Here is a 22,878-nt window from a genome sequence, read left to right on the forward strand (position 1 = left end):
AAGTGAAGCTGAGAATAGCACTAATAATAGTGTGAGTGAAATGACAGTACTGTAAATGGTATATTCTGGCAACTAAGAAAAAAACCCTCGCATCATTAACTGTAAAAGCGTGGTTCCCCTGCGTGTTTTAATATACGGGGGAAATTACCATCTGATATATGTTTTGGTCAACTACCGCTTGTTGCAAATTGCGTGACTGGGTGCTAGTGGGTTCATCTCTGAACCCCACTGGAAGGGGGTAGCTATTGGGGGGGGTTAATTTGCAATATCCGTGTCTAATATCTGTCCATCCATGCGAGCATAGCTACCTGAAGCTATGGACTGACATGTCAGCAGGAAACCGGGTTTGTAGGAAAAACATTGTTCAAGGATCAGTTTTTGTTGCTGTTCCTTGGATTATAGCCAGATATTGTGGGCTAGGCCTACGGTGGCAGCCCCCTGCCGCGAAATGTGGCCGTGAAATAATAAAAAGCAGTATTATTGCTTCTCTAAATTATGGGAATCCAAAAATGCTATTGAGTAATTTTAGTTTCCAGGCAAGTGCATAAACACCAAGCTGTATTTATAATTAAATATTGCAACACTGGCAGCAAGTTACAAAGTTGTTGTACTACTCTAGTTGACTAATTATATTTTTTTCCTATACCAAAATATAAATTACATTTTAACACCATGTAATCTGGCCAAAGTCAGATACCTTAACACGGCATTTACATATGATTTAACCAAAATATATTATGGATATGTTTTAAATGTGTCAGTTAGTACCCCTTCATGTCTTCATATGCATCATAATGTTCATAAAGTGGTTAATCTATTAAAATATTTTTGGGAAGGTAAAAAGGAAGACAAACATGACAATGGCTTTTGGTTGCAGTTCTTTGTGATGGGTTTGTTTTTGTGTTTTATAAAATACTCCCCTGCATGTGTTTGCTCTTCTTTGGTCTGAGGTTGTTCTTCTGCTTTTTCCATGTTTTATTACTTAAATTTCTCGATTCTTTTTACCCCATAACTCTGAAACTCGCTTCCACATGATCTCCAGCCCCCACCATTTCAGTAATCAATCAAAACATTGACACTCCAGTCTCCAAAGAACTCTACATCTTGCTTAAAACACACACACTAATTATAAGTTGATGTTGACATGGTTCTCCTATCTTCCCTTTTCCATTGTCAGTTTCTCTTTATTTACCTTGTTACACCCAGTGGCTGCATAGGTTAATGGCACTGATTTAAATACATGGAACTAATATTATACATATAGTGTGACCTCGGACATACATGAGGTTGATGTATTCCAGGCAAAGGTGAAGAATGTTGTGCTTCAGTGTAGTGTTAAGGTAATGTGTGTGTGTGTGTTAATGCAAACTGTCTGCTCTTTGGCTTTGTGTTCTATCTCTACACTGTTGTATTACATAGTATTATTTTGTTTTCACAGTTATCATGAAAGACCGACTTGCAGAACTTCTTGAATATGCAAGGCTTCATGATCAGTATGTGCAGTCTGCTGAGGAAGACCTGTCCTCACAAGATCCTACTTTGTTTGAGACTGATAATTCTTTAGATGTCTTGTACAAAGACATTCAGTTCATCAAGACAGAAAATCACCTGCTGAAGATCGATGTTAAACGTTTAGGAAAGCAGACCACACGATTTCTTACTTCAATGCGACGCCTTAGCAGCATAAAGAGAGATTCCAATAGCATTGCCAAAGATATTAAACTAAGGGGAGAAGGAATCCACAGAAAACTCCAAAATCTGAAAAATATTAGTGAGGATGCAAGTAGCAAGTTTGGAGAGAGCTCTGTTATTGCACGGGTTTCTAAAGCTCAGTACATGGCCCTGACACGTGCCTTTCAGCAAGCCATGTTGGAATACAATGAAGCTGAGATGGTTCAACGAGAAAACTGTAAGATTCGCATTCAGCGTCAACTGGAGATCATGGGCAAAGATGTTTCAGGAAACCAGATAGAAGACATGATTGAGCAAGGGAAATGGGATGTCTTCTCTGAAAACTTGCTCTCGGATGTTAAAGTTGCTCGTTCAGCCTTGAATGAAATCGAAACCAGACACAAGGAGCTGCTGAAGTTGGAAACCCGTATTAAGGAAGTCCGTGAGCTCTTCTTTCAGATGGCCATACTGGTAGAAGAACAGGCTGAAACTTTGAATGTCGTGGAGTTAAACATGGAAAATGTTAAACATTATGTTGGGGCAGCAAAGGCCCAGGTTAAGCAAGCAGTGGAATACAAGAGGAAAAATCCCTGCCGTCGTTTTTTCTGCTGTTGCTTTCAATGCTTCAAATGAAGCTTCTCTGGAAGGACATATCTTCAAATAAAAAGGTTTAGTGGCATTGGTTTTCTACAATTTTTAGTAGATATGAATCCACATCCATATTTAAAGTCCATTGAAGTTTGGAGCTGAGCAGAATACATTTCTAAGAATGTTGATTGATTGCCTTTCTAGCCTTAAAACTGCTGATGACTAATCAAATCGTTATAATTTACTTAAGCAACATGTGGTGATTCTACTTGGAAGTTGACGGATTTATTGCGACACACATTAGTTTACTTGCAAGAGATTTGAGCATGGTAGTTCAGTACCAGTTTTGCATCTCCTTGTTCTGGAAAAATCCCACCTTGTTCCATTGTGTGTAATTAATTTGTGCATTACTTTGATGTTATAATTCGCATCAATATGACTTTTTACCAACAAACAAATTCATATTGATGCACCTTCATATCTTCAAGAAACACGTAAGAAACTATGATTTACCTGGATCAAAGGTTTCTGAAGTCAGTAGGGATATTGTTTGTTTTGTATTTGTCAATTGTGTTGGTGTGCCATCCAAATGATTGCTGTTGGGTTAGAAAGTGAGATATACCTTGACGTTGGGAAGAACAAGTACTCCTATTACATTTAAATGTCGGTACTATTTCTTTAATGTACAGTTGCCAGTACGTGAACTGGAGCCACCTGTAAAATCTTTGTAAGGAGCCAGAAGGTTATTAAATAATATACTTAAAATACTGGATCCCAGCAGCAATTTATTTTGAAGTCACGGCTACCTTGCTCAATCAAACTGCAGTCATGCTATCTCGCCAGATATTGGGTGAGCCTTAATGAAAGTGACCCCCAACTGGTGTAAAGCAGAGTGTTCTTCATCCTTTGCATAGCTCTCATGCATTTGCTGCCTTCTACACTTTTATATATCTTTTTGTATTTCCATGGGTTTTGGTTAAATGTATAATACTATTATTTTTTTTTGTAGTTGTAACAGATGTTTTTTGTATTTATACTTTGTATCTAATAATTTATAAATGTGTAACCATTTACACACTTATTCACATTTTTTTTATGTACATGTTTCACGCAGATGCTCAGTATGTCATACGTTGGAGTTTGTTTAAAGACTCAGTAGTACTTTGAAAAAAATAAATAGACAATTTCCAGAAGACGCACAACGATTTGGGGATGCCAGACTATCACTCTTATACCAAGCAGTCTGAACAACTGGTAAACCTCCTCTCTGTGTTCTACCTGCTCTAGTCGGTTCTTTGCATAAACGTTGATGGTAGACAAGAATGTTTAATTTGGATTTCTGAATTCCAAAAAAATGGATAAGGTGCCTAGTTCCTGTATTAAGTGGGCAAAAATCCTGTTAGTTTTTAAATTCCTCTTAAAGACATTGCATTCACAATCCTAAAAGTTTAATTGGTAAATTGTAATAGTGAAAATTAGAAATTGACATTTTATTAAAAAGAAAAAACTAATATTTTTTTAATTCTGTCCTCTTTTCCCCCTTTTTTTATTTATTTTTACAGGACTTTATATCAAGACTCAATTTTAAAGTTGGCAATGAAATATAACCAGTATTCCATGAACTTTGTAGTGAATTGATTGGAGTTCTAGATTCTTTCTAATGAAGAGAATGTTCCTCTCTTCTGTTAATCCGTGCAAATATGCCCTGTTTATACTGGTTTTTTGTATGTATAAAATAAAATTATTTGAACTTTACTCCTCGTGTTCTCCATTTTATGTGCGGTTTTATGTTTCTTTCTGGATTTATTTCTGTTCTTTGAAATTGATAAATATGTGTCTGTGTGCGTCTAAATTAGGAAGAATATGCTATGTATTTTACAACGACCTACAGAAGATGGAAATATCCATACGGTTGGATATGCCCCAATCACAAACTAGACAAATGGGGGGTGAGAATACAGTGGGGAGGAATAATCATTAAATCCACAAAACAGGGATCTAAGATACCCTATAGGTGTATGGTGGATTTACATTAAATGCATTTTATAGTGCTAGAAGATTCTATAGCGCTGTTACAATAGGATACAGTGGGAGTAAATAAGACAATTTAAGTATCACTAACAGATATTAAACATATTGGAACAGAAGGAGAAGAGGACCCTGCTCTTGTGAGCTTACAGTCTATTTGAGGGTGAAGGGAAGACAGTAGAAGATGGCTTAGGTGAGGATGAGTTGATCATAGCAAGGGCAGGGGAGAGGAACAAGTTCCAGTGAAGGAAAGACTGAAGATCCAGTCAGGGATGTTTGAGTAAGCCAGGAAAGAGCCATGTCGCGGATGCCATGTGCATGAAGGGTTTGCAGAAGGAGGGAATGGTCAGTAGTGTCAAAGGTTGTGGAGAGGCTCAAGAGTATTACAGGGAGTACTGAATGTTTGTCTGTTTTAGCAGCAAGATATAGTATTTTTTTTTTAGGGCTGCCTCATTAGGGGGTCAAGGAGGCAGTTAGAGGAAAGAAAACTAGTTGATTATATATTAACCGTTCTAGTTGTTTGGAGGCCAGAGGGAAACGGCATGACAGTTTGTTGGAGCTGTGAGATCAAGAGGTTTTCTTCTAAATAGGAGATATTATTGTATGTTTGCAAGGGGATAGGAATAAATTTATGGAAAGAAAGGCTAAAGGAATCGGTTAGGTTTGGTGTAAGTAAGACAGAAAGCAACAGCAAGAGATGTGAGGGATCGGGGACGAGTGGGTAGGTGGTGAGGTGGGAAGGCGAGAGGACATCAAACACCTCGCTAAAGTTGACAGTACCAAAACAGCAGAGGGTGGCTTGTGGTAAAGAGAGGAGTTGAGGTAAGATATAATAAGCACCATGGGGGAAGATGTTATCCCTGATATTGTCTAATTTAAGTTTTAAATCTTAGGTGGAGTAGAAAACTGCACCGGGTTGTGGGAGAGGGAGGAGATTAACAAGAAAAAATAGGTTTGGAGAGATGGAGAGCAGAGGTATAGGAAATGAGCACAAGATTGTAATGTGCAAAGTCCACAGGTAAATGTGATTTCCTCCACAGACACTCATCGGTGGAGGTGATGGGTCTGTGAATTGCCACAGAAGGTATGGCAAGGTAAATTGTTAGAAGGTTATGGTCAGAAGTGAGAAGAAAGTGTTAGAGAACTGAGAGATCATATAAAGGTGGAAGAACACCGACACAATATGGTGGCCATCACAGTGTGTAGGGCTGGTGGTCCATTGTGACTGACCAAAAGGAGATGGTGCATAAATTATTTAGCAGCAGCAGAGGAGGATGGGTTGTTCCCCAAGATTAGTGTAGGAATGGTGGAGGGGAGAAAGTGAGCGAGCCATGCAGCATAATGATTGAAGAATTGGAAAGTAAGGCTACAGGCAGGTAAATCACAGCAATACACATGGCAACTGGAGAGAATAGACAGTGAAGAAGAAACAAAAAAGAGAGGGGGGGAGGGAAAAGGCAGCAAAAACTTGATGGTTCTGTGGGGTGAGAGAGAAGGATTTTAACATCCCCTGTCAGCCTCCAGGTCTAGGGGTATGGCTAAAGTGTAGGCCACCATAGAAGAGAGACCAACAGGAGAGGCAGTGTTAGAGGATAGCGGCCATGTTTAAGTGAGGACAAGGAGGGGATGAGAAATAAAAAGTTGATGAACAGTAGTAAATTTGTTGTACAATGAGCGTGCGTTCCAGAGGGCCCAGAAGCAGTGGCGTCGGCAGGGGGAGAGGGGCTAGATAGGGAGGGAGAGGGGGTAGATAGGCAAGAATATTGAAATAAAGAGTCAGAATGAGAGAGAGAATTAATGGATTAATGTGTGGATGCATTAATGAATATGTGTAAATAATCTGTGTGAAAGAATAAATGATTGTGTGAATGAAAGTGAATTAGCGAGTGACTGTGAATCATAGGTGTATTATTGATTTGTCAAAAAAGCAAAGATGTTATAAGCAGGGTGTTTAAGCACTGGGGACAAAGATGGCACAGGTGTAGCGTGTTTATGGGACAAGGATCCCCAGCTGTTTGGGGACAATGTTGACTCATGCTAGGCTGTTTGGCGACAAAGATGGCACGTCCTATGTATGTTTCATTTGGGTGCTGGTCAGGTTCCATGTGGGCAATGTGGACGCCAGGGTTGGCTTTGGGGTGTGCGACCTGTGATCTGTAATTGTTGCTTGTAATTTAGGGGGGGGGTGTATCTATACCTTTAATGTAGAGTTTATATGTAATTTCCAATTGATATATACCTGCAAAGCTGGGTTTTGTGTTCTGTTGATCTGTATCTGCTATGTTTCCATACATTATTTATGTTTACCTGCAAATATAGGATTTGTATGTCTTATTCAGTTGATCAATACCTGGAGTGCTGTTTCCATGTGTTGTTTATTTGATCTATGCCTGAACTACAGAGTGTAAGTAAAAGAGCGGTATAGCTTAGTGAATGAGGGGACAAAGGGACTCTGGGGATGATTACAGGGGAGAAGACCTCTCAATGTCACGGTGCAGTCAGAAGGACACTGTCTTCTCCTGATCTGCAGTCAGTGTGGCAAATATATATTTTTTTGGTGTGGTAGCAGAGGGAGTGATTGCATGCAAGGGAGCGTGGAGCGGGGCCCAAGGAAATGCTTGGGTAGGGTCCAATTTTTTCACTATAAAATATATTGGCAACAGGGTCTAATATTTATATATATATTGGCAGCAGGGGGAAATATTTATATATGTTTTGGCAGCAGGGGCTAATATTTATTTATATATTGGCAGCAGGGTCTAATATTAACTCCTTAATGACAATGTACGGGCATAAATGCATTGTTTTTGATGGGTTTAGAGACCGCCCATTGTCCTTAAGGGGTTTTTAATATATATTGGCTGCAGGGGCTAATATTAATATATATCGGAAGCAGGGACTAATAATATATATCGGCAGCAGGGTGGTAGATGAACGGAACAACCTGACATCAGAAGTGGTAAAGGCTAAAACAGTGAGAGAATTTAAACATGCATGGGATAGGCATGTGTCTATTCTTAATCGAAAACCAGGGACTGATTAAGGACTGAGGCTCTATATCAGGAGAAATTGTTTTGATGCCTTCTTTAAATATCTTTTAACGAGCACTTTAGTATGTTCAGGTGTGCATATATTGCATACATTTGTCTGCTAATTACATAAGGTTGTGCATTTTGGACTCTTGGTTTCCTGTGTTAACTTGTTGCCTGTTAGACTTAATGTGCAATAACAAAGCTGCACAAACAGGTTTATCTTCCTTTGTTCACCCTACATGTTCTCATAATGTAACAAGTATGTGTATTATAGTATCTGAATAAAAAAATGTCTGGCATTCTGCCACAAAATCAACCCATTAGTGCGCTGGTTTTACATGGTGAGTTAAATCTAAAATTAAATACCCTTTTCTAGGTGGGAGTATGCAAAATGAGACTCTGCTACTATTAATATTAGTATAAGGGTTTTACATCCCAAATCCAAAGCATACATGTATTAAGTATTTTTATATCCAAGCCAAGTTTCACCATAAAAAAGGATATCCCCATAAACTATCCAATATGTGGGATCAGTGTGCAGAGGTACATGGGGACAGGGCTACTCTCAATCTAGTGGGCAGCATGTGTTATGGCCCCACATACACTGATATGCATAAATATGTTGTGTGGATGAAATAAATACATTGCCATACACCACATGCGTTCTAAGCAACCACTAAATATGGAAACATAATCCCATAAGAAGACCTTGTGGTAAGAAATAATGTAAGCACACTTCACAATGCTAGTATTGTTGATAGATTGCCTTAGTCACTAATGGTTCCCAAATGTTGTGAGCCCAACCCTTATGGGTTTGGAATTAACATGGTTGGGAACCATGAAAACAGCATCTGTCCTAATCAGATATTATGCAAGAGAAACTATACAGAACATTGGATTTTGGACAAGACCTGTGTACAGTGTCCTTAAATCAGAGAAGACTACACTATATGACCAAACGTACGAGGACATCCCTCCTAATTATTGAGTTTGGTTGTGCCAGTCATACCCATAGTCAAGAGGTATATAAATTCAAGCGCATAGGCAGCCATCTCTATAAGAAAAATAATTGCAGCAGAATGGGTCGTACTGAAGAGCTCAGTGACTTTAACCCCTTAATGACAATTGACGGTCTGGTCACCTGAAAACAAAGGGTTAACGACAATTGATGTGCTAGGACGTGGCGTGCTGTATTGCCTCGACGTATTGCCATGTCTGGCCCCTTGGGGGCGCGTCAACGTCCGCCATACACCCATTTTAAAAGTTTAAGAGTCGATCAAGGATCGCCTCCTAAACTTCAATGGTGTAGCTGAAATGCCTGGATAGCGTGGCATTCAGCGACACCGAACAACCACCCCAACCACCCGCAAGATGGCGGCACGTCCTGTAAAAAGAATAAAGTTTAAACAAGTTTCCCAGAGGGTCTATCCAGGCCCTCCAGAGAACTTTGGCTCCCCTTGCAGGATTGTTTAAACTTCATTCTTTTTACAGGACGTGCGAGTGCTCACCCTGACTAAGACTCTACGCGGAATCAAGGTACACAAAAACATGGTTTGACACATTTAGTATGGCGGAACTCGAGTGGCCTGCACAATAACCCCACTGACATTAACCCCACTGAACACCCTTGGGGATATGCACATCCCCAATATTTTGGAAATCCTTCCCAGAAGAGTGGAGGCTGTTATACCTGCGATGGGAGGGGGGCTATAACTCCATACTAATGCCCATAGTTTTGGAATGGAATGTCCAACACGCTCATATTGTAGTTGCATAACACACTGTTTGTTGCCCCTACTCTGTTTGGCCATTTTGGGTGATAGATTGTCACAAACCTCTAAAGCCAAGACAATCTATTTATCATCCTACAAAAGACTGAGTTGTGAGCATGTCAGTTTTTTGATAACCATCTATGTCATAAATATGTCAGAATTTGTTCCCCAACGGCTTTACCCACAGTGTGATCAGTGTGATTATCTTGCCATTATCATGTGACAAGCATAGCAGTTTTAATGGGAATTGCTCATGCTGCCTAGTCTCCAGGATGACTTAGTTGGTGTGAATAGGTTAAATGTTTTGAGACAAAATGTGTGTGCACAAGATAGAGAGTTACAGCAGGAAGGAAGAGTTTCTTAACATATTTTTGGGGTTTGTGTGCAATTTAAGCCACCAAGGTCTTTATTATATTGTTTGACATTCCGAGAAGGCACAGAGAACAAAGTCATGCCTCGGACCGAACATATGAAAAGAGGTCACCAGATACAGAAAGCGTGAGAATCATTTCTCCAAGTCCTAAAACCAGGGTTTTTTTTATTGATACACGTGTTACGCTGTCCACGATAATGTCAGGCATATGTTGCGTTATCCGAACTGTCATTGAATTTAATTGCTAATCCAATGGTTTCTAAATCTGGCACTCAAGACCATCTGACAGTTTAAGGTATAAGCAAACACGAGCAATTGTGTGCATCTATTAAGAAATAGCACAGTGGCATTTTGAATAGGGTGACATTTAAAAAAAATACAATGCGTACAATGTATGCTATTGTTTTTTTATTGCAATAGTCTTCCAAGGGACACATAATAGTTGAAACATTATTAAACACTGTAAATGTTCCAGCTAATATAAATACCAAAGCATTTAACCCATTTGTGATGTACACAAGATGTGCTATTAAGTCCTAAAACATGTTCTAGATGACAGAGGACGTGGCAGTACGTCCTATGGATTGTGTGCCAGCAGGGATGTTTCCCCGCCTGTACACAGGAGATCAGGGTGTCATTCCGTAGCCTGGGGTCTTCCCAGTGAGCATTAGCCAGCATCGCCAGCTTCCTGCAGACTGATCCGGTATAACAGTGCTCGTCGCGAGTGCCAGTTACACCGGAATAACGGAATTCTCAACTGGCTGGGTCAGTCCTGACACCACAGGATACAATATTACATGTAAAAAAAGGTTCCTAGAGGGTCTGCCCAGTGGAGGGTCTGCCCAGTTGAGCCTACTTTGTGATTAACAGAAGTAGGGATCAATAAGAAAAGAATACAATAAAAATAAAATACAATATTATACAGACCGCAGTGATTTCACCATGACATCATAAGGGGTACATTCCAGTTCCAAGAATGATCCCCAAGGTCCTTAAAGACCTCAAAATGGATCTCCAGTTAAAAAAAGTGAAATTAGTAAAAAAAAAATAAAAAAAATAGAAAAATAGAGAAAACACACCTCGTGCCCCCCCATTACAAGATGCAAAAGAAAAAAAACTGCAGTATGTAAACAAGCATTTTGCTCCCTTATATAATTATATAAAAATGCTGTTGAACATAAATCAGTGGGACCTAATTTTTGGAAAAAAATCAAATTTTTCGAAGTAAAATATGGTGGTTGTATTCTGTGCTGTATTTTTTTTACCTTTATTTCATACTAAATGACAGACATCCAAAAAAATGCAATATAAAGAGAAAAATATATAATTAGTGTGGGTACACTAAACATGGAAAAAAGGGGAATCATGGGTGAACAAAGATTTACTAAAAATAGCAAAAAAAAAGGTCAGGGGAGTAAAGAGTAAAACTCTATCTCACAAAAGGGTTAAATAATTCCCAGAGAGGTAAAATGTAGGTAGCAAAAACAACACAATGTTTCAGGAAGTCTATGCATTTCTCAAACTATGTTAAAGGGACTGTAACTACCCTTTTTTTTCTTCTGCGGCCAGTGAAGCACATTATGGGCACACATGTGCAAGCATCAGGGGTATGTGATCATGTGCTCTATGTGTGTTTCTTGTTTGTGACTGAATTTAGGATGCCCCCTATTGCCTCTGGCACGGTACCCATCTACACCGGATGGGGCAAAAGCAGCAAAGGAATTGGACCTAACAGCTGTGTTTTCAAAGAATGACATGAAATTTACCTGGCTTATAGACAAACGGGTTAATTGTAGCATAATAAACAAGATTGCCTTCTTTGCATCATTCCCCCCCCCCCCACTTCTCCAGCATTGTATATAACTCCCTTCTTGCCCTCTTTAATATAATTCATGTGCATATGGAGCTGTCCAATCCAAGGCTATACCATGCTGCGACCGAAGAAAAGTTCCAGAACTATAAGAAAAAAAAAGATAGGTAGATTAGATGAATAGATAGATAGCTACTGTAACAGTGTTGCCCCTGGGCTCTACCTGACCTTGACCCTCCCTAATCAGAGCTCTGCTGGGAGTTGAGGGAGTTTGTTGAGGGCCCTGCAGCGCCACACAGTGCCCCTTATAGTGCACTGCATAAAGTAAAATATTGCCTAACTTTTATTACTTTTGCTTCTCTATCCTCTTTTGCTACAGTTTTCATGCTTAGGCAAAATGCAATTTAGTTTGTATTTTTATTAAGTCTTTTTGACATATTACCATTCTACTTTGATAAATATATTTAAGAGTATGGAAGGATCTCTAATCACTGGACTATTGCAACTCCCTACTAATTGACCTCCCCTTCTCCTGCTCCAATCCAACACTGCAGCCAGATGAACGCTCCCAATACCCTTCCAGAATTAAATTCAAACTACTTACCCTGACCTACAGAGCCCTTACCAACTCTTCACCCCTCTATACCTATTTTCCAAATACACCCCTAGCCACTCTCTTCGTTCCAGTAGGAAGGCACAGTTTTCCACCAGACCACTCGAGGTCTAAAAAAAATATCTAAAAACAAAACAAGGGCTATATATCATACTTGGGCCGTGCGGCGGCAAAGTCTTCGTGGTCATCTTCGGGACAAAAAAAACAACAACCTTTTTTTCTTACCTTAATGTAAGGTTAAGGATAGTAGTAGGGCACCGGTTGGGTAAAATATTTATTATACATTTATCTAATTTTAAATTTAATAGGTGTTATTAAAAATAAGGGGTTAATTTATTTTTATATTATTAAAGTTATTTCATTTATTATATTTATTTATTCTACCTACATTTGCATACCTGCTTTACCCAAATTTGACGGGACATGACTGGGGAAAAAACTGTGACAGGAAATTTAGGACTGTTGGCAGGTATGCAGATGGAAGAAAAGGAGCTGAAAAACTCAAAATAAGCACAGACTTGGAGTTAAAGGGTTTGGTTAAAGATCTATTATTGTTATCTAATTTTAAATGTAATAGGTGTTATTAAATGCATGATGTCGCTGATTGGACAGGTGAAGATCAGTTCACTCAATCAACGTCCCTCCTTCTCTTTCAAGAGATGGCGGGCACGGCGCTAACACTAAGACGAACACGAAGCAACGAAAATTAGTTGGGTTATGTGTCTTTGTGTATGTTTTATGTTCCCCAAATATCTATGCACAAGTCTACCATATATTATATGTATACAATATGCACCATGTGCTTAAATATTATTTTATATATTGTGTATTTTGAGATGTTGCACAACATTGTGTGCAGGGGGATGGGACCGCCCAAAAGTGTTGTATACAGGGGAGGGAGAAGCAAAAAAAAAGAGTAAAAGGATGGAGAGGGGGAGTGCAAAAGATAAAAGGAAGGGAGAGAGATGCAAAGAGAAATACAGAGAGAGGAGGGGAGATAAAGAGAAAGAAGAAAAAAGCAAGTCACTTAAATTATGGGCATATACGTATGTGTGTGTAATATGTAATTATATATACACAAACACATATAAATCCCTGACAAAGCGCTGGCAAGAGTTGTGTTACCGATATCTAAAAATAACATGACGCTTAATAATAGATGATACGGGATCACAAGATACAGCTACTGATTCAAACCGGCTGTGTGAAACCTTCACCAATCATCATACGATAACCACATAAACAACCGAATGATCGCAAAGTATCCATCACAGGCACTGTTTACGTTATCGCATCTCACTCCCTATCCCCGGCAGGCAGATACATACAGTGCACGCGCTCAGCAGCCATGCCCGATACCGTGTACCGCGAAAGCTCCGCCCTTTAGGGGTGATGCTAGCTGCAGGGCGGGCTATGCTCTCGGTACAGTTAATAGACACAATACATATAGATTACGGCTTGCAGCTGGAAGCTCTAACAGCTGCACCGTATAGATGTTTACAGGATGCTCGATACGATACTGCGACGCATATAACAGCCGTAATAATGATAAACGTACAGTGTAACCGGAAAAACTAGTCACGTGATACCCGACACTACATGAAAACGTCAGTACGCGAACACTCATCATCTGTACCAGGATGGCCGAGTGGTTAAGGCGTTGGACTTAAGATCCAATGGACATATGTCCGCGTGGGTTCGAACCCCACTCCTGGTAGAGTCTTTTTTAATTTGTATAATTTTCACATAATACGCAAACTTAAGTATATTAAAAATCACATACATTTTTATTGCGTTTTTGTCCTTAATTCTACTATGTAAAACATCAACTGCTATACATTTTTATTTTTCATATTAAGAAGTCAAAACCATAAAGAACATTTTATATATCTTTGTTTTGCATGTAGAAGACAGAAATAATGTGGTCTAAAAGTGCAAAAAAACCCCAGTGGGAATTTAGGGGAAACAGTATTTGGATTTGGATTTGGATTTTTTTTTCTTTTGGTTATTCAGTTTTGTGATCTGTTAATTGTATGACAAAACTGTCACTTGTGGATTTTTTTCATGATTGACATTATGTTTGTCGAGTTCATTGTAAAATACTTCTACCAGGAGTGGGGTTCAAACCCACGTGGATCTTAAGTCTAACGCCTTAACCACTCGGCCATCCTGGCGTCCACGGACTACGTGGAATGGCGGTGCAGTGATTTTATCTGAGAGTATTTTTTATTTTATTTTTTTAAATTACCGTATTTGCTCAATTATAAGACAAGGTTTTTTTCAGGGCAAATGCTCTGAAAAATATCCCTTGTCTTATATTCAAGGTCGTCTTATAATCAGACCTCAAATAGAGGTTTGACTGCAACACTAAGATCCAGATCCCCCTCAGCGCTGCAGGGAACCCAGATCCTCCTCTCTGGCAGCCAGTGGCCGTCTGTGCGATGCGCGCAGACAACCTCCGCTGCTGCCAGCACATCCTCTGGGGCTTCTATGATTGAGTGCTGGCATCACATGACCTTCCACTGCTCAGTTACTGCTGCACGTCTGCTTCCCCTGTGCAGTAAAACAGGTTGTGCGAGCAACCCAGAATGAAGCAGCGAGCCCCTGCGGAAGTCTGCGAGCGGCACATACATCATCAGTTCAGGTAAGGGGGTGGGGGAGGCTTTATAAGGAAGTATGTGAGATTGAATGAGTGAGTGAGTGAGTGAATTAATGAGTATCTGTGAAGGAGTGAATGAACGTTTGTGAATGAGTATATGTTAATGAGTATCTGAATGAGGGAATCAATGTATGAATAAATATCTCTGAATGAATATCTGAATCAGTGAATGAGTATCTGTGAATGAGTGAATTAATATTTGTGAACGAGTGAATGAATATGTGTGTGTGATAGCATGGATATGTAAGTGAGGGGGCATGCAACAGGCAGGCTGTTTTGGTGGCAAGGATGCCACAGGCAGGCTGTTTTGGGGGCAAAGATGACAAGTCCTATTCCTCCAATCTGGGTCCTAGGCAGGTATGGGTATGAATCTGATTTGATACTAAAGGGGGGGGCTGGCACAAATACACAATGTGGGGCTGGCTGGGGGCAATACGCAAGGGTGTGGGGGCACTAATTCACAAGCGGGTGCTGGCTGGGGCATCACATAAATCAATACTAAAGTGGGGCTGTCTGGTGGGATAAATATACAATGTGGGGCTGGCTGGGGGCATAAATACACAATGGGGGGCTGGCGGCTTTAATACACAAGAGGGCCAGCTGCGGCCAGCACATAAATCAATACCAAAGAGAAGGGCAGCCTGGGGGCATAAATACACATAGGACTGGCTGGGGGCAATACACAAGGGGGCAAAAACACAAACAACATAAGCAGCATGGAATAGCCTGTCCTGTTGTTTGTGTGTCAGTGTGGCAGAGCCTGTCCTGTTGTGTGTGTGTGTTTGGGTGTCGGTGTGGCAAGGCCTGTCCTGTGGTGAGTGTTTGGTTGTCTGTGTGGCAGAGCCTGTCCTGGTGTGTGTGTCTCTGGGTGTCAGTGAGGCAGAGCCTGTCCTGGTGTATGTGTTTGGGTGTCAGTGTGGCAGAGCCTGTCCTGGTGTATGTGTTTGGGTGTCAGTGTGGCAGAGCTTGTCCTGGTGTATGTGTTTGGGTGTCGGTGTGGCAGAGTCTGTCCTTGTGTGTGTGTCTGGGTGGCAGAGCCCGTCCTGGTGTGTATTTAGTCATCTGTTTCCTGGCACTTTACTTTCTGTATGAATAAATTGAACTATTTAACTTTTACAGAGATAAACACCCTCCTGAATTTGTAGTCACTTCAGAGGACAAAACATTCTAGGCCCAGAAATCAGTGAGAGCAAAAGTTAAGGTATTGTGTTATTTACTCTATTTCAACCTACGTATCTTATTAAAAAGGATTAGTGGCACTAAATTGTGGCTTCAGGCGTCCCGTGTATGATGACTTTTTTTTTGTGTACTGATGTACTCCCACTCCCATCACATAAGATTCTATCTTATACTATCTGCCGAGCACTGATGTTCTCTTTATCCAATACACATGGATGTCGAGGAGTTAAGATTCTGTCCATTCTGTCTATTTTATTTCCATAAAAAGGCCCACCAAAATCCTCAGCACCAGGCCCATGATGCTCTTAATCCGGCCCTGCCACTGTTGTTTGGTCATACAAACAATGATATGACAGAAGATATTTCATAATAAACTGCATGTTTTGCATTAACCCTCCTAGTGCTTTTTTTCACGAAACACGTTTTCTTTGTCAAGGTTAACAAGAGTGGAGTTCGAACCCACACAGACGCATGTCCATTGGATGTTAAGTCCAATTGCATTATTGTATTATATATTTTTTCCAATAAAGAACTTTAAAGCTCTCCTGTGCCTATCCCATTGTTGTTTGGTCATACAAACACAGAGATGACAGAAGATATTTCACTTTATAAGAAACTGCATGTTTTTGGTTAACCCTTATGGAGATTTTTTTTTCATGAAAGACGTTTTGTTTGTCAAGTTCATAGTAAAATGTTGTTACCAGGAGTGGGGGGTTCGAACCCACGCGGACACATGTCCATTGGATCTTAAGTCCAACGCCTTAACCACTCGGCCAACCTGGTGTTGAAAGACAATTCTGAATGGCAATGCAGTGATTTTTTCTGAGAGTATTTAAAAAATATATATTTTATGTGTGATCTGCATTAGAATATCATACACTTTGCATGCAATTCTTATGACATATTTTCAAGGATGGTCCAGGACGCCAGTTGTACCCAATATGAATCTAATTCTTCAAGATTATAGCCCTTTTGAGGGGGTCCCTCCTTACCTCTTTGTTTCTGGAAGTCATATTTTGTATGTTATGCACACTGGCTGTGTCCTGTTTAGCTATTGTACAGCGCTGCAGAACATGATGGTGCTATATATAAAACAATTAAAAAAATAATCACTTAATTATATAATTGTATTTTTTATTTTTCTCATTTTTACACTAAAGAACTTTAATACTCTGCTGGCCCTATCTCACTGTTGTTTGGTCATAGGAACACAGAAATGACAGAAGATATTTCACTTCATAAGAAACTGCATGTTTTTGGTTAACCCTTATGGAGATTTTGTTTTCATGAAAGATGTTTTGTTTGTCAAGTTCATAGTAAAATGTTTTTACCAGGAGTGGGGTTCGAACCCACGAGGATACATGTCCATTAGATCTTAAGTCCAACGCCTTAACCACTCGGCCATCCTGGTGTTGAAAGACAATGCTGAATGGCAATGCAGTGATTTTTTCTGAGAGTATTTAAAAAATATATATTTTATGTGTGATCTGCATTAGAATATCATACACTTTGCATGCAATTCTTATGACATATTTTCAAGGATGGTCCAGGACGCCAGTTGTACCCAATATGAATCTAATTCTTCAAGATTATAGCCCTTTTGAGGGGGTCCCTCCTTACCTCTTTGTTTCTGGAGGTCATATTTTTATGTTATGCACACTGGCTGTGTCCTGTTTAGCTATTGTACAGCGCTGCAGAACATGATGGTGCTATATATAAAACAATTAAAAAAATAATCACTTAATTATATAATTGTATTTTTTATTTTTCTCATTTTTACACTAAAGAACTTTAATACTCTGCTGGCCCTATCTCACTGTTGTTTGGTCATAGGACCACAGAAATGACAGAAGATATTTCACTTTATAAGAAACTGCATGTTTTTGGTTAACCCTTATGGAGATTTTTTTTCATGAAAGACATTACGTTTGTCGAGTTCATTGTAAAATACTTCTACCGGGAGTGGGGTTCGAACCCACGCGGACACATGTCCATTGGATCTTAAGTCCAACGCCTTAACCACTCGGCCATCCTGGTGTTGAAAGGCAATGCGGAATGGCAATGCAGTGATTTTTTCTGAGAGTATTTTTTTTTTTTTTTAAATGACCGTATTTGCTCAATTATAAGACAAGGGTTTTTTCAGGGCAAATGCTCTGAAAAATATCCCTTGTCTTATATTCAAGGTCGTCTTATAATCAGACCTCAAATAGAGGTTTGACTGCAACACTAAGATCCAGATCCCCCTCAGCGCTGCAGGGAACCCAGATCCTCCTCTCTGGCAGCCAGTGGCCGTCTGTGCGATGCGCGCAGACAACCTCCGCTGCTGCCAGCACATCCTCTGGGGCTTCTATGATTGAGTGCTGGCATCACATGACCTTCCACTGCTCAGTTACTGCTGCACGTCTGCTTCCCCTGTGCAGTAAAACAGGTTGTGCGAGCAACCCAGAAGGAAGCAGCGAGCCCCTGCGGAAGTCTGCGAGCGGCACATACATCATCAGTTCAGGTAAGGGGGTGGGGGAGGCTTTATGAAGAAGTATGTGAGATTGAGTGAGTGAGTGAATTAATGAGTATCTGTGAAGGAGTGAATGAACGTTTGTGAATGAGTATATGTTAATGAGTATCTGAATGAGGGAATCAATGTATGAATAAATATCTCTGAATGAATATCTGAATCAGTGAATGAGTATCTGTGAATGAGTGAATTAATATTTGTGAACGAGTGAATGAATATGTGTGTGTGATAGCATGGATATGTAAGTGAGGGGGCATGCAACAGGCAGGCTGTTTTGGTGGCAAGGATGCCACAGGCAGGCTGTTTTGGGGGCAAAGATGACAAGTCCTATTCCTCCAATCTGGGTCCTAGGCAGGTATGGGTATGAATCTGATTTGATACTAAAGGGGGGGGCTGGCACAAATACACAATGTGGGGCTGGCTGGGGGCAATACGCAAGGGTGTGGGGGCACTAATTCACAAGCGGGTGCTGGCTGGGGCATCACATAAATCAATACTAAAGTGGGGCTGTCTGGTGGGATAAATATACAATGTGGGGCTGGCTGGGGGCATAAATACACAATGGGGGGCTGGCGGCTTTAATACACAAGAGGGCCAGCTGCGGCCAGCACATAAATCAATACCAAAGAGAAGGGCAGCCTGGGGGCATAAATACACATAGGACTGGCTGGGGGCAATACACAAACAACATAAGCAGCATGGAATAGCCTGTCCTGTTGTTTGTGTGTCAGTGTGGCAGAGCCTGTCCTGTTGTGTGTGTGTGTTTGGGTGTCGGTGTGGCAAGGCCTGTCCTGTGGTGAGTGTTTGGTTGTCTGTGTGGCAGAGCCTGTCCTGGTGTGTGTGTCTCTGGGTGTCAGTGTGGCAGAGCCTGTCCTGGTGTATGTGTTTGGGTGTCAGTGTGGCAGAGCTTGTCCTGGTGTATGTGTTTGGGTGTCGGTGTGGCAGAGTCTGTCCTTGTGTGTGTGTCTGGGTGGCAGAGCCCGTCCTGGTGTGTATTTAGTCATCTGTTTCCTGGCACTTTACTTTCTGTATGAATAAATTGAACTATTTAACTTTTACAGAGATAAACACCCTCCTGAATTTGTAGTCACTTCAGAGGACAAAACATTCTAGGCCCAGAAATCAGTGAGAGCAAAAGTTAAGGTATTGTGTTATTTACTCTATTTCAACCTACGTATCTTATTAAAAAGGATTAGTGGCACTAAATTGTGGCTTCAGGCGTCCCGTGTATGATGACTTTTTTTTTGTGTACTGATGTACTCCCACTCCCATCACATAAGATTCTATCTTATACTATCTGCCGAGCACTGATGTTCTCTTTATCCAATACACATGGATGTCGAGGAGTTAAGATTCTGTCCATTCTGTCTATTTTATTTCCATAAAAAGGCCCACCAAAATCCTCAGCACCAGGCCCATGATGCTCTTAATCCGGCCCTGCCACTGTTGTTTGGTCATACAAACAATGATATGACAGAAGATATTTCATAATAAACTGCATGTTTTGCATTAACCCTCCTAGTGCTTTTTTTCACGAAACACGTTTTCTTTGTCAAGGTTAACAAGAGTGGAGTTCGAACCCACACAGACGCATGTCCATTGGATGTTAAGTCCAATTGCATTATTGTATTATATATTTTTTCCAATAAAGAACTTTAAAGCTCTGCTGTGCCTATCCCATTGTTGTTTGGTCATACAAACACAGAGATGACAGAAGATATTTCACTTTATAAGAAACTGCATGTTTTTGGTTAACCCTTATGGAGATTTTTTTTTCATGAAAGACGTTTTGTTTGTCAAGTTCATAGCAAAATGTTGTTACCAGGAGTGGGGTTCGAACCCACGCGGACACATGTCCATTGGATCTTAAGTCCAACGCCTTAACCACTCGGCCATCCTGGTGTTGAAAGACAATGCTGAATGGCAATGCAGTGATTTTTTCTGAGAGTATTTAAAAAATATATATTTTATGTGTGATCTGCATTAGAATATCACACACTTTGCATGCAATTCTTATGACATATTTTCAAGGATGGTCCAGGATGCCAGTTGTACCCAATATGAATCTAATTCTTCAAGATTATAGCCCTTTTGAGGGGGTCCCTCCTTACCTCTTTGTTTCTGGAAGTCATATTTTTATGTTATGCACACTGGCTGTGTCCTGTTTAGCTATTGTACAGCGCTGCAGAACATGATGGTGCTATATATAAAACAATTAAAAAAATAATCACTTAATTATATAATTGTATTTTTAATTTTTCTCATTTTTACACTAAAGAACTTTAATACTCTGCTGGCCCTATCTCACTGTTCTTTGGTCATAGGACCACAGAAATGACAGAAGATATTTCACTTTATAAGAAACTGCATGTTTTTGGTTAACCCTTATGGAGATTTTGTTTTCATGAAAGATGTTTTGTTTGTCAAGTTCATAGTAAAATGTTTTTACCAGGAGTGGGGTTCGAACCCACGAGGACACATGTCCATTGGATCTTAAATCCAACGCCTTAACCACTCGGCCATCCTGGTGTTGAAAGACAATGCTGAATGGCAATGCAGTGATTTTTTCTGAGAGTATTTAAAAAATATATATTTTATGTGTGATCTGCATTAGAATATCATACACTTTGCATGCAATTCTTATGACATATTTTCAAGGATGGTCCAGGACGCCAGTTGTACCCAATATGAATCTAATTCTTCAAGATTATAGCCCTTTTGAGGGGGTCCCTCCTTACCTCTTTGTTTCTGGAAGTCATATTTTGTATGTTATGCACACTGGCTGTGTCCTGTTTAGCTATTGTACAGCGCTGCAGAACATGATGGTGCTATATATAAAACAATTAAAAAAATAATCACTTAATTATATAATTGTATTTTTTATTTTTCTCATTTTTACACTAAAGAACTTTAATACTCTGCTGGCCCTATCTCACTGTTGTTTGGTCATAGGACCACAGAAATGACAGAAGATATTTCACTTTATAAGAAACTGCATGTTTTTGGTTAACCCTTATGGAGATTTTTTTTCATGAAAGACATTACGTTTGTCGAGTTCATTGTAAAATACTTCTACCGGGAGTGGGGTTCGAACCCACGCGGACACATGTCCATTGGATCTTAAGTCCAACGCCTTAACCACTCGGCCATCCTGGTGTTGAAAGACAATGCGGAATGGCAATGCAGTGATTTTTTCTGAGAGTATTTTTTTTTTTTTTTAAATGACCGTATTTGCTCAATTATAAGACAAGGGTTTTTTCAGGGCAAATGCTCTGAAAAATATCCCTTGTCTTATATTCAAGGTCGTCTTATAATCAGACCTCAAATAGAGGTTTGACTGCAACACTAAGATCCAGATCCCCCTCAGCGCTGCAGGGAACCCAGATCCTCCTCTCTGGCAGCCAGTGGCCGTCTGTGCGATGCGCGCAGACAACCTCCGCTGCTGCCAGCACATCCTCTGGGGCTTCTATGATTGAGTGCTGGCATCACATGACCTTCCACTGCTCAGTTACTGCTGCACGTCTGCTTCCCCTGTGCAGTAAAACAGGTTGTGCGAGCAACCCAGAAGGAAGCAGCGAGCCCCTGCGGAAGTCTGCGAGCGGCACATACATCATCAGTTCAGGTAAGGGGGTGGGGGAGGCTTTATGAAGAAGTATGTGAGATTGAGTGAGTGAGTGAATTAATGAGTATCTGTGAAGGAGTGAATGAACGTTTGTGAATGAGTATATGTTAATGAGTATCTGAATGAGGGAATCAATGTATGAATAAATATCTCTGAATGAATATCTGAATCAGTGAATGAGTATCTGTGAATGAGTGAATTAATATTTGTGAACGAGTGAATGAATATGTGTGTGTGATAGCATGGATATGTAAGTGAGGGGGCATGCAACAGGCAGGCTGTTTTGGTGGCAAGGATGCCACAGGCAGGCTGTTTTGGGGGCAAAGATGACAAGTCCTATTCCTCCAATCTGGGTCCTAGGCAGGTATGGGTATGAATCTGATTTGATACTAAAGGGGGGGGCTGGCACAAATACACAATGTGGGGCTGGCTGGGGGCAATACGCAAGGGTGTGGGGGCACTAATTCACAAGCGGGTGCTGGCTGGGGCATCACATAAATCAATACTAAAGTGGGGCTGTCTGGTGGGATAAATATACAATGTGGGGCTGGCTGGGGGCATAAATACACAATGGGGGGCTGGCGGCTTTAATACACAAGAGGGCCAGCTGCGGCCAGCACATAAATCAATACCAAAGAGAAGGGCAGCCTGGGGGCATAAATACACATAGGACTGGCTGGGGGCAATACACAAGGGGGCAAAAACACAAACAACATAAGCAGCATGGAATAGCCTGTCCTGTTGTTTGTGTGTCAGTGTGGCAGAGCCTGTCCTGTTGTGTGTGTGTGTTTGGGTGTCGGTGTGGCAAGGCCTGTCCTGTGGTGAGTGTTTGGTTGTCTGTGTGGCAGAGCCTGTCCTGGTGTGTGTGTCTCTGGGTGTCAGTGAGGCAGAGCCTGTCCTGGTGTATGTGTTTGGGTGTCAGTGTGGCAGAGCCTGTCCTGGTGTATGTGTTTGGGTGTCAGCGTGGCAGAGCTTGTCCTGGTGTATGTGTTTGGGTGTCGGTGTGGCAGAGTCTGTCC

General features: G+C 40.7%; 1 protein-coding gene and 7 non-coding genes across 8 annotated transcripts; 2 read left to right on the top strand and 6 right to left on the bottom strand.

The window, feature by feature from the left end:
• The first annotated feature begins 1,443 nt into the window (after positions 1 to 1,443).
• LOC149289899 (syntaxin-11-like) lies at positions 1,444 to 2,304 on the top strand. Its single transcript, XM_089490155.1, has one exon. It carries the CDS (start codon positions 1,444 to 1,446, stop codon positions 2,302 to 2,304), a length of 861 nt encoding a protein of 286 aa, XP_089346281.1.
• An 11,217-nt stretch (positions 2,305 to 13,521) lies between these two features.
• Positions 13,522 to 13,604, top strand: TRNAL-UAA (transfer RNA leucine (anticodon UAA)). The gene has a single exon. It is a non-coding gene; the product is annotated as a tRNA-Leu (tRNA).
• Positions 13,605 to 16,423: 2,819 nt separating this feature from the next.
• On the bottom strand, positions 16,424 to 16,508 carry TRNAL-UAA (transfer RNA leucine (anticodon UAA)). The gene has a single exon. It is a non-coding gene; the product is annotated as a tRNA-Leu (tRNA).
• A 545-nt stretch (positions 16,509 to 17,053) lies between these two features.
• Positions 17,054 to 17,136, bottom strand: TRNAL-UAA (transfer RNA leucine (anticodon UAA)). Its single transcript has one exon. It is a non-coding gene; the product is annotated as a tRNA-Leu (tRNA).
• A 543-nt stretch (positions 17,137 to 17,679) lies between these two features.
• Positions 17,680 to 17,762, bottom strand: TRNAL-UAA (transfer RNA leucine (anticodon UAA)). Its single transcript has one exon. It is a non-coding gene; the product is annotated as a tRNA-Leu (tRNA).
• A 2,294-nt stretch (positions 17,763 to 20,056) lies between these two features.
• Positions 20,057 to 20,139, bottom strand: TRNAL-UAA (transfer RNA leucine (anticodon UAA)). The gene has a single exon. It is a non-coding gene; the product is annotated as a tRNA-Leu (tRNA).
• Positions 20,140 to 20,683: 544 nt separating this feature from the next.
• TRNAL-UAA (transfer RNA leucine (anticodon UAA)) lies at positions 20,684 to 20,766 on the bottom strand. The gene has a single exon. It is a non-coding gene; the product is annotated as a tRNA-Leu (tRNA).
• Positions 20,767 to 21,310: 544 nt separating this feature from the next.
• On the bottom strand, positions 21,311 to 21,393 carry TRNAL-UAA (transfer RNA leucine (anticodon UAA)). Its single transcript has one exon. It is a non-coding gene; the product is annotated as a tRNA-Leu (tRNA).
• Between the last annotated feature and the right edge of the window lie 1,485 nt (positions 21,394 to 22,878).

Source organism: Sceloporus occidentalis, unplaced genomic scaffold, assembly GCF_023333645.1.
Source record: "Sceloporus occidentalis isolate IW3139 unplaced genomic scaffold, rSceOcc1.0.p SCAF_42, whole genome shotgun sequence".
Taxonomy (NCBI): domain Eukaryota; kingdom Metazoa; phylum Chordata; class Lepidosauria; order Squamata; family Phrynosomatidae; genus Sceloporus; species Sceloporus occidentalis.